The following is an 11,681-nucleotide window of genomic DNA, read 5'->3' on the forward strand; positions in this document are numbered from 1 at the left end:
CACAAGAATCTAAGGTGTTCTATCGACATTTAAACATTATCGACAAAGTGTTTAAAAAAATAATTAGAAAGGTAGCTATCAAACATCACTCCTTACTGTGTAAATATATAAAAAAGTTCAGAAATCAAAGTTCTAAACGATTCATTTCTATTAAAAAATTTTTTTTCAACATTTACAAAGATGAGGATTCATTCTCACCAATGTCCTTATCTGGATCCTATTGGGCAGCTTCTTTTTCTTGTTGCCGTTTCTTCCAAAGCTTGGCCATTGCCAGAAACTTGAGGTTCGGCTGGTTGGCAGCATCCTCTGGAAAGATGTAACCATGGTATTCTTCCCAGCCGGCATCAGACCCATCTTGGGCCTGGACATTTCTCTTCTTCTTGACCTTTTCTGGCATGAGTTTCTCTACTCTTTCCTTGTCTGATACTGTTCCAAATTTATCTTCAAACCCTCGCCAGGATTCCAGCAACATAAGTCTCTCTTCTTGCTCTTCTCGGTTTCTCATGGTTCTGTTTGCCTCTTGATAAATCTGTCTGCATTTAGTCACACTTGCTTCTTTTCCTGAGGAAAACTCAAATGAGCCAAACTGATCCATACCTTGACATCCTGTGTTCGCTGAAGCAGTTGTTGGTAAAGGTTTCGTGCCCTTTCAGTTTCTTCCTGCTCAATCTCAAAATGGATATATGATGTCCAAAGGACCTCTGGCATGTCTAAGCTTGGCTGGCTGATGGCTAATTCGTAGATGGCCCGGGCTCTATCGATATCACCAAGGATTGTCTCTAATTCTGCAAACTTAATCCATGAGGTACAAATTTCAGGTCCAAATTCCAAGAACTTGTCATAAAGCTTGCGGCATCTGTCAAATTCTCAAAGCTGTAGTTCCAGTTCTATATAGCCTTTGAATAACTTGTTCTTTGTACATTTGCCTATGGAAGTCCCCAAAGCTCTTCTGGCCAGTGGCAGATTTTTGTGTCATATTTCAAACTGTGCGTAATATAACCACATTTTGGCAAAGGTGAACTTTTTGTGAGGAATTAGGGCCAAAGTGGCTTGATAGACCTGTCTTGTCCTCTCAGGATCCTTGGCTTCCAGCTCTTCGTAGAATGCATAGTTGATCCAGAGATAGATGTAGCGCTTCCAATGCCTCTTCTCCTGGATGGGCGGCACGTTGGCAATGGCCCTCTCATAGACTTCCCGCACTGTGTCGGCCTCCGCCTCACTTTCCTCCAAGCGCAAGTAATCAAACCAGGCATCGTAATTGTATGGATCAGCCTTCACTTTTTCATACTGGCATCTCAGTTTGCTCACGATGATATCTTCAACAGCCCTGCGGTCCCCAAACTTCTTCTCAAAGACGGTATAGTTTTTCCAGAGTTCTTGCGCCCCTTGTTTTGAAATTCTACCCAGGGCATATTTGTAAATAACTCGTACCCTTTCCAATTCTTTCTGGTTTTCCTCAAATTTGGCAAAGGCCGCATACAGGTGTGCGTCCATATGCTCCTCTCCAAAGAACTCCACTGCTCTCTCGTAGACTTGCCGCGCATGGGCAAAATAAGCATGCTTCTCTTCGAATCGGGCATACTTGACCCAGTTCTTCACAGCAGGGTGCATGAGCACCAAGCGTTCGTAAAGGGTATGGGCCTGCTCCACCTCTTTGTGTCTCAGCTCGAAGCTGATGTAGGAGTGCCAGGCCTGCTCCTCAGGCCACCATTCCATCCAGCGCTCAAACACTTGACGGGCACCGGCGACATTGCCCAACATCTCCTCCATGGATGTGTACCTGTGCCAGAACTCACTGACTCGGGGCAGAGTTGTTAGGGCTCGCTCCCAGATATTTCGGGCATGGTTCACCTGGCGGTTCTTCATTTCCATTTCTCCACACTTCAGCCAGAGTGGAATACTCCCATAATCTACATCCAAGGCACGCTTGTATATGGACCGAGCCCTTGGGATTTCCTTGAGACTTTCTTCCCACTGGGCATATTTGATCCAGTTACTAATCACAGTCCTGTTTTTTCTTATGTTATCTTCAAAAGTCTTCCTCTTCCCAAGTTTGTAATCATTGAGCTCCTCTTCATCTGTGATCTTCTGCTGAGGCGGGGGTGGAAGGAGCTCTTTAGCCTCTCTTAAGAGCTGCTCTGCAGTTAGCTGTACCTCAGCTGGTGCTTTGTTTTTCACCTTGGCCACTTTGGGAATCCTCTGTTTCCCTGCCGTTGTAGAGGACACTATGTCTGCGGCCGCTGAACCGGATTAACCCCGACACCAACACACACACACACCACACCGCTGGACCTCAGAAATGGGCTTCAAAAAACCAGCCAACACCAGAGAGCCGGCTCGGGACAAACTACATCCCCAAACAGAGGCACACACCTTTAATCCCAGCACTCGGAAGGCAGAGGCAAGAGGATCTCTGAGTTTGAGACCAGCCTGGTGAGCAGTAACGGGTTGTAAAAGCTTCAGAGGAAGCAGAGAAGACTCTGTCCGAGAGCTTAGAGTCACACCTGGCCCTGTAAACGAATTTCTAAACTGTCTTATTAATTTAAAAAAAGAGAGCCAAATATACAGATGAGAGCCTTAGAGACCAGGGAAATACGGGGAGCCAGCAGCTACCTTACCTCACCAGCTCTGCACCTTCCAAAATGCCCTGACTTCCCGTCTACCTAGTTTTTATTGCCTAGGTTTGGATTGCCTTGCTGTTCTGCCCTCTCATTGGCTCTTAGCCCAGCTAACTCACTTCCTTGTCACCGCCTGTCTGCACAGACCTCAGGTCTCTATGTTGGGTCCCGGGATTAAAGGCGTGTCTCACTACACTTGGCCGTTCCCTGATGTGTCCTTGAACACACAGAGACTCTGCCTGACGTGTGTTCGGATTAAAGGCGTGTGCTACCGCCGCTTGACTTCTGTGTTTCCTTAAAAATGGCTGGCCTTTTTCCCCTTGATCTCCAGACTTGCCTTATTGATTAACGTACAAATAAAATATCACCCCATTTTGGCACAAACAGATTATCACCACATTTCCCCTGTTTTGTCTAATGAAAATAAAAAAAATAATTTAAAAAGTTAAAACTAATATAAGAAAAACTATTTACAATAAATACAATAACTATATACACTATATACAAGCAATAAACAAGTTAAAACTTTCCTTTTAATTAAACAGAAAAGGAAAAGATTAAAAAACAAATAAAGGGGATATGATATGGAAATACAGGATATAGATATGCTTGGATGAAAGGGTAGATTAATATATCTGCTTTTAAAGAGCAACAATTAGTGTAAAGTCTTTTCCACTGCTGTAGATTTTAGTTTATTGATACAAATTTAAAGTTAATTTTGTTATACTGTATGTATATTTCTGCTCTCTTTTAAGGTATTCAGTTTATGTAACTCATTTAAATTGTAATGGATAATTGAGAACTACAGATGAATAATTAGTCTTCTATGAGAGTCAAAGTAATGGGCATGTTAAGTTTTCAGGGTATACATAGACATAATTCAATCAGGTAGGTAATCTTCAAACCCTTCAAAGACCTACAGAATACGGAATTTAAACTGTTTTAAAAACTTGGACTTTCTGGACAGTGAGATGTCTGCTCCTGTCAGCACCAATTTACTTCAAAGAGAGGATGGGCGTCAAAGACATTCCATGTGGAGTTGATCTTCTTCTTGGCAAAAATAGCCATTTGGCAAGAAACTGTTCTTGCCTGGACTGCTTTTAAAAAATGTTGTGTCGACTGGACATGCAGGACCCATTGGAAGGTGACCACCAAACTTTGAAAGGCAAATTGTCCTTTAGGACCCCAGACTCGAATGGTACCTAAAAGGCAAGACCGTGTCTTAATGAATATTCCAGCATTATGTGAGGTCGGCCCTGAGGAGAGTGTGCAGGCTCCTTTGAAGCACAGCTCGGGGAGTTTCAGGGACAGTTAGGTCATCTCATACATAATTGGTTAAGCAAGCAGCAGTAACAATAGTAACTTTGAATTGGCTGAGATTTAGTCTTATCCTTTTTGGACTCACTTACCCAAGCTTGGGCAAATCCACCCGTGACTCGGAAGGGGAGCTTCAGGATTTGTCTTTGAGACATTGTGAAGCTGACTTAGGCCTTTATTTGTTCCCTCTGTTGTCCATAAATATAAAGGCCTCATGATATATGGCTCTTTGTAGAGAGAGATACCTGTTTTGCCTGTTGGCTGGAGCATTCAGAATTCAGAGTGCTCTTGCTTGCCCTGAACTAATGCTCCCAGCTCACCAAGGTCAATTTCATTGATAATAATCTGTCTCTGCCTCTCCTCATGCAACTGCTTCACAACATAGCCAAACTGAGCAAGCTGATCGAGGAGCCATACCCTGCACCGCTGGAATGCTATGATCATAGGGGCCTTGTAGATCAGTTTGACCAACTTTGCCCCGAACTCTTAAGTATAATAAAGACAAAAAAAAAAAAAAGCGACTTTTGCTACAAGACAATGCTATAAATGTTTCAATCATTCTATCTATGAGCTGGAGAGCAGGCATTGCCTGTGCTGGCAATAAACTGGGAAAGGTTACTGCTTGGTACTGTTGTATTGTTTGTTGGTGTTCTGACAGATCAAGCTTGCCCTGAGACCAGGGGGCAGAGCTAGCCAGTACTTAATCATGGATTCCAGTCAGTTCTGGAACATATCCTTAATATCAGCACTTGGGAGGCTGATGCCTTAATTCCAGTGCTTGGGAGGTGTAGACAGGATCGTGGCCCCTCATTAGCTCAGAGTAAATGGAGAGGTAAGAAGTCACTTGTGGTTGTTCCTTTGCTTCTCTGGTCTTCCACATTATTACCCCATACTTGACTCCTGGGTTTCATTGATAAGACTAAATAGGATCATGCGTGAGGTCTGAGCTATGGAATCCTACTGAGGGTAGTGTGTTGGGATGGATGAAATCCTCCCTGGGATCATTGCAGCTTGAAACTGTTCCTCCCAGAGATCCCATAGCATGAGTAGCTGTACCCTTTTGCCCATTGCATATAATAATGTTCTGTGTTTTGGAGTTCCTGGTGTGGCTCCTTCACAGCACCCTGACCACTCATCCCCAGCATTTCTCTACCTGTGTCTGTTTTTTTTTTTTCCTTTCCCCATCACACTAAGGTAGTCACTCTCAAAGCTGTGCAGGACATGAAATCCTAGGGAAAGATCTCAGAAATGGACTCAGAGCACATGGCTCACAAGGTGCTCAATGCTTTCGAAACCAAGTGGTATGAAATGAGATCTAATCAGTTGGCAATATAAGAACTTGGTATCACACTATTTTTTTCATCATGTTTCTTGTTCTTCGAAATAGAGATAGGAAGTCCTAAACTTGATGTGTCATGGTTGTTATGTGTTTGTTGCCCTCAACCATGACTAATTGTGAAGGAATGTCCATCAAGAATACTACACACACAAGTAATAGTGGGAACTCTATTGGCTATAGACAGCACCTTCCATAGCTCAAATCAAACTAGAGGGAATTCATGAAAGCTGGATCAATGGCTCTGGAGCCTACATGGGACTGGACTAGGCCCTTTGCAGGGTGAGACAGTTGTGTAGCTTAATCTGCTTGGGAGGCCCCCTGGTGGTATGATCAGTATCCATCTCTGGTGCATGAGTGGGCATTGTGGAACCTACAGCCTATGATAGGACACCTCCTGAAGCCTTGAGGCAGGGGAAAAGCTTGGACTTCAGTGTCTCTCCTAATGTGCCTCCACATGGGAGGCAATGCCTTCTTGTTGGAGGGAGTAGGGAGTGGTTTGGGAAAGGAAGCTGGGAGGGGGCAGGAAGAGGGAAGATGGGGAACTTTGATTGGTATGCAAAATGAATGAAAAAATTTCTTAAAAAGAAAGATAATAATAGGAGTTAAAACAGTTTTTTTTTTGTAGTTCGTGGTGGTGCATGCCTTTAACCCCAACCATTGTGCAGTTGAGGCAGGCCAAACTCTGAGTTCACCCCTAGCTGGGTCTACATGGAGATCTCCAGGACATCCAGGTATACAAAAAGAGAGACTCTATCTCAACAAACAAATACCCACAACAAAAATAATCCCTGTGTTTTCAGGTCACATACTTTACTTCCATCAGTCTAGAGGAAGAAAGAAGCAGGGAGATCTTCATGTGTTTGAGGCTGCCTGTATAAAAAATTTTTCAGTATCTAGATGAAAAGAGTTTCTTTTGGGAGAGACAAAAAGCTGAGATTGGCCTGAAAGACAGGAGCCCATTATACTGAATTGTATTTGTTCATTAATTTAGTGGCTGTTTATGTACTGCATTTTTTTTTTTTTTTGGTTTTTCGAGACAGGGTTTCTCTGTGTAGCTTTGCGCCTTTCCTGGAGCTCACTTGGTAGCCCAGGCTGGCCTCGAACTCACAGAGATCCGCCTGGCTCTGCCTCCCGAGTGCTGGGATTAAAGGCGTGGGCCACCACCGCCCGGCTATGTACTGCATTTTTATTTCTTTTTCTGATGAAGAATCTTGCTCTGTAGCTTTGGAGATCTGATACTCCAGTTCCCGACAATCCTCCTAATTCAGCATTCCACCTAGTAGGTGACTCCTGTGAGCCAACACACCTGGCTGAGTTTTATTCACATGTGACCCACATGGTTCTGAGTGTTGGCAGATTGACATTACTACCTTTCCTAGCAAGAGACATACACACAAAATCTCCTAAAAATATCCTCAAAGAATTTTGTGACAAACATTGTCACAACTGTGCGATCTTTTCTAGAATATATAACCTAGTTGCATGTTCTCTCATTCTTCAGTTATGTTAGCTACTCAGAATGCTGAGGCAAAAACATGGCTTGCATCTGCTCCTGTTAGACAATGGTTCTGAAGATATAGCCAACTGGAAATGTGTTTGCCAGCATCACAAACCCTAGGCTTTTTCTAAAGCATTGCATGGACTAGACAAGCTGGAATAAACCTGTCATCCAGAACTGAGGTCATCTCTGGCTATCTAACAAGATAGAAGCCAGCATGGCTACATAAAATCCATTTCTTAGAACAGTTTTAAATCTGTGTCATGGAAGGAGTTGGTGCCCTTGGCTTTTGGACAGACAAGGGTGTTTCTGTAAAGACCAGTCCAGCACAGTGAAGAGAAACAAAAAGTCACCAATAATGGGAGCTGAACCAGGCATGGGTGAACACACCCTTAATCCCAGTGTCTTGAATGCAGAAACAAGCTGGTGTACATAAAAACTTACATAAAAGGGCTGGGGAGATGGCTCAGAGGCTAAGAGCACTAGCTTCTTTTCCAGAGGTCCTGAGTTCAATTCCCAGCATCCACCACATGGTGGCTCACAACCATCTATATGAGATTTGGTGCCCTCCTCAGATGTACAAGCATGCATGCAGGCAAAACAGTGTACACTTAATTAATTAATTAACAAACAAATAATTTTTTTTAAAAACAGTTTCAGGAAGGCTAGAACTACATGATGACCCTCTTTCAAAAACAGAGAGGGGTTTGGACAAGAACCTGCCTCACACTTTTCACAACAGGAGACAAAAATCGGATTGTCACTTCTTCTAGGCAAAGAAACAAATAGTCAATGACTTTGAACCCCTTTAACTTCAGTGCTCAAGAAAGAAGGGGGCAAGCGGGGCGGTGTTGGCGCTCACCTTTAATCCCGGCACTCTGGAGGCAGAGGCAGGCGGATCTCTGTGAGTTTGAGGCCAGCCTGGACTACCAATTGAGTTCCAGGAAAGGTTGCAAAGCTACACAGAGAAACCCTGTCTCGAAAAACAAAAACAAAAAGAAGAAGAAGAAGAAGAAGAAGAAGAAGAAGAAGAAGAAGAAGAAGAAGAAGAAGAAGAAGAAGAAGAAGAAGAAGAAGAAGGGGGCTGATCTCTGTGTACAGGGCCCACCAGGTCTATATGGTGACTTCCAGGCCTTTCGTGTCTGCACAATGAGACCATGTCTTCATCAACATTTGTGAGGTGGATGGTGGCTCAGGCTGTGTTGTAAACTAACCTCATCTGAAATACCCTCCGCTTGCTGGGGTAGACAAGGCTTCATGTCCTTGCCTATCCCTCCTCCATCTGCCCCATCATCTGTTTGCATGCAATATCATGATGGGTTTAAGATTTCAATTTCTTTTTTTTTTTTGGTTGTTTGTTTGGGTTATTTGAAACAGAGTTTCTCTGTGTAGTTTTGGTGCCTGTCTTGGATCTCACACTGTAGATCAGGCTGGCCTCTAACTCACATATATCCACCTGACTTGGCCTAGGGAGTACTCAGATTAAAGGCATGTGACACCATTGCTCATCCTTCTTATAAAAATTGTAAAGCCATGAAACTGGGCAGGGTGGTGGTTGTGCATGCCTTAAATCCCAGCATTTCCGAGGCAGAGGAAGGTGGATCTCTGTGAGTTAAAGGCCAGCCTGGTCTAGAGAATGAATTCCAGGACAGGCTCCAAAGCTACACAGAGAATCACTGCCTTGAAACAAATAACAAACAAAAATAAACAAATGCAAAAAGCCATGAAACTACCTGAGAGCATCTGGAAAGAGGGTGGGCTCCACAGGCTGTCCTGCACTACTGCAGATCAGGTCTCTGAAAAACAGAGACTGTTAAGTGGAAGTAATCAAAAAGATGTCCAAGATGTCTCAGTAACTCACACCAGTAGTTTCAGCCATTGGGAAGCTACAAAAGGAGAAATAGTCTGTAGTGTGAGTGAGAGGCCAGTCCGACGTACATAGCAAGAGCCCACCTCAAAAACAAAAACAAAAGAATGAGAAAACCTTGTGTGGTACACGATTGTAAGCCCACTATCCCTTTGTGGAAGGTAAGTGGATACAAAGTCTTTGGCCAAGTAGGGCTAAATATTGACTTCAGGCCAGCCTGAGAAAAGGAAATTACATAAATAAATGAGCCAAGTAGCTGATTAATAACTTAAAATGACCTGGACACAAACATGAGTGACCATCTTTCTTTGAGGAGTTGGATGACTCTAGAGATGGTACATGGCCATCCTTGTACCCCAGCCTCTTCAAAAATTCTGGGATGCACCTCAGCTGCTGGAATGATGGTCTCCCATGCACAAAGCCTGCCTAATATCTCAGAAATCCCAAAATAGGACACAACAATGCACATCTGCAATCTCCTGACTCTTGAGTGTGAAAGAATGTACAAATGCATCTGTGTTTACCTAGAAGCCAAATGTGCTAGCAGGTATATCCACTCTAGAATGTTTTTATTGTGTTTTATATTTCTAGTTTAAATTTTTCAAATTTTGATTCCTAGTAGCAGTTAGAATTGAGTGGGATGATGGCAATTCTAGCCAGATAGATGTGAAAGGGGCTTGTCATGCTGAAGGGAGTGGATTGGAGGCTTTGAGAACAACACACAAGGAGTAATGTTACAGAATGCAAGATTCCATGGCTCTCTGCCATGCTGTTCTCCGACACTGGGCAACAGCTCTCAGTGTTGTCCATTCCTTGGGACAGGGTTTTATCATGGAGCAGGCTAGACTCAACCTCGCAGCTATCCTCCTGTTCCTGCATGCTGCTATAACAACTGTGAGCACATTAGAGAAAGACTCTATCAACTGAGCTGATCACCAGTACTCTCATCACAAGAGGAATGCACTCACACCATCTTCCTGCCTCAGTCTTCTGTGTAGCTGTCCTAGCAACCGACTGCCACAGCATCCAGCTCAACCCCTGATCAGCTTCATGAAGACCTGGACAAAGGTCCTTTAACAACGAATGACATTCTCAGCTCTATGGTTCAGGTCGATCATGAGACACAGTCCTGTAAATGATGGTCCAAATCACTTCTGAACTATGTTGTTCACACAAGAATAAAACTCAGGTGTAACAGCTCACACCATAACAAAAGGCAGATGGAGACTGGAGGATTTCTGAGCATTGGAGCTCAGCCTAGGCCACAGGAGTTCCAACTAACCTTAGCTACACTTTAAAACTCTGATCAAAACATTTACAACATAAATACATAGATCAGCAATTAATGACTCAGTGTTTGTGTTTGGATCAATGAATGAGTTTTGTTGTTGATGATGTTCCAGCTTTTTTTTTTTCCTTTTTTAATTTCTTTCTTTCTTTCTTTCTTTCTTTCTTTCTTTCTTTCTTTCTTTCTTTCTTTTTTTTTTTTTTTTTTTTTTTTTTTTTTTTTTTGGTTTTTTGAGACCGGGTTTTTCTGTGTAGCTTTGCGCCTTTCCTGCAACTCACTTGGTAGTCCAGGCTGGCCTTGAACTCACAGAGATCGCCTGACTCTGCCTCCCGAGTCCTGGGATTAAAGGCGTGAGCCGCCACCGCCCGGCTTCTTTTCCTTTTTCTAGACAGGGTGTTGAAGACGAATTTCTAAACAGTCTTATTAAATAAGAAACACAGAGCCAAATACAGGGGTGCAAGCCATAGAGATCAGAGTAATCGCCACCAACTCACCTTAGCTCACCACTTCACCATAGCTTCCCAAGGGAGCCTCTTCCTATGTAACCTTAGCCTTTATTGCCTTCCTGTTCTGCCTTCTGATTGTCTCTAAGCCCAGCCACATCACTTCCTCATCACTGCCTGTATATACAGACCTCCAGGCCTCTATGGTTGGTACTGGGATTATTGGCGTGTGTCACCAAGCTTGCCTGTGTCCTTGAACACACAGAGACTCTCCCTGCCATGTGATAGGATTAAGGGCATGTGCTACCACCACCTGACTTCTGTTTATCGCTCGCTATGACTTCTGATCTCAAAGCAAACTTTATTTATTAACATAAGAATAAAAAATCACATTTCAGCACTTATAAAATATCACCACAGAGTATCTCTTGATATCTGCCTGTCTCTCTTTCCTAATGCTAGGATTAAAGGCATGGGCCACCATAACATGGCTTCAGTGACTATCAGCTTCAGTGACTGAAGCTTTTTTCCTGGATTTAGAGTTGATCCTACACCATGTAAATCCCAAAAGCATTAAGTGGGTGGAGATTCAGTTACTGATTCAGACTGCAGACTTAGGATGGGAGGGTGTGGCCACAATGGGGAGGGGTCAGTTGAAACCTATATAAAAAGTTAGAGCAGCCAGAGAAACGCTCAGTCTTGGATCCTGGAGTCACATCCTTCCCTTGCTGGGTTTGGAGGCCTCTCACCAGTGTTCAGGTCAGGTAAGACCTTCATCTTCACAGGAAACCCCATCTCCTGCAGCTTAGTCTAGGCTTGTCCTTATTTCAAATATAGTTACTGTATTATTTCATCGTGCTGGGGGGTGTGTGGGGGTTAGTTGTTGTTTGTTTATTTGTTTGTTTAGTGTAGTTGATTTTTTTAAGATAAATTCAAACAGATTCATCTACCTCAGCCCCTTAAGGTCAGGATAATCAGAATATGACATTGTGCTTTCATTTATATACAGTAATGAATTTGGTCATTTATGGTTTCTGTATTTATTGGTTCAGAGTCTCACTAAGAATGTGAGGGTATTATTCCCAGCACTCAGGGGGCAGAGGCAGGCTGATCTTTGTGAGTTCCAGGCCAGCCTGGTCTACACAGCAAGTTCAAGAAAAGGATCCAAAGCTACTCAATCCACTCCCCCATCCAAAAAAATGTCAGGGTGACCTTGAACTCAAGGCTATTCAGGCAGGTAAGAACCACAAATGTGAGTCACTTAAATCCCATGACTAGGCTGATCTTTATGTCAAATGAACCCAGGGATTA

At 43.3% G+C, this 11,681-nt stretch overlaps 1 protein-coding gene across 1 annotated transcript; it reads right to left on the reverse strand.

Annotated features, from left to right (window-relative positions):
* Nucleotides 1–217: 217 nt before the first annotated feature.
* Nucleotides 218–4,379, reverse strand: LOC143271770 (crooked neck-like protein 1). The gene is given in 4 exon segments (XM_076563636.1): nt 218–579; nt 582–946; nt 986–2,207; nt 4,256–4,379. Coding segments are annotated over 4 exon segments (2,073 nt in total).
* Between the last annotated feature and the right edge of the window lie 7,302 nt (nt 4,380–11,681).

Source organism: Peromyscus maniculatus, chromosome 2, assembly GCF_049852395.1.
Source record: "Peromyscus maniculatus bairdii isolate BWxNUB_F1_BW_parent chromosome 2, HU_Pman_BW_mat_3.1, whole genome shotgun sequence".
In the NCBI taxonomy this organism is placed as follows: Eukaryota; Metazoa; Chordata; class Mammalia; order Rodentia; family Cricetidae; genus Peromyscus; species Peromyscus maniculatus.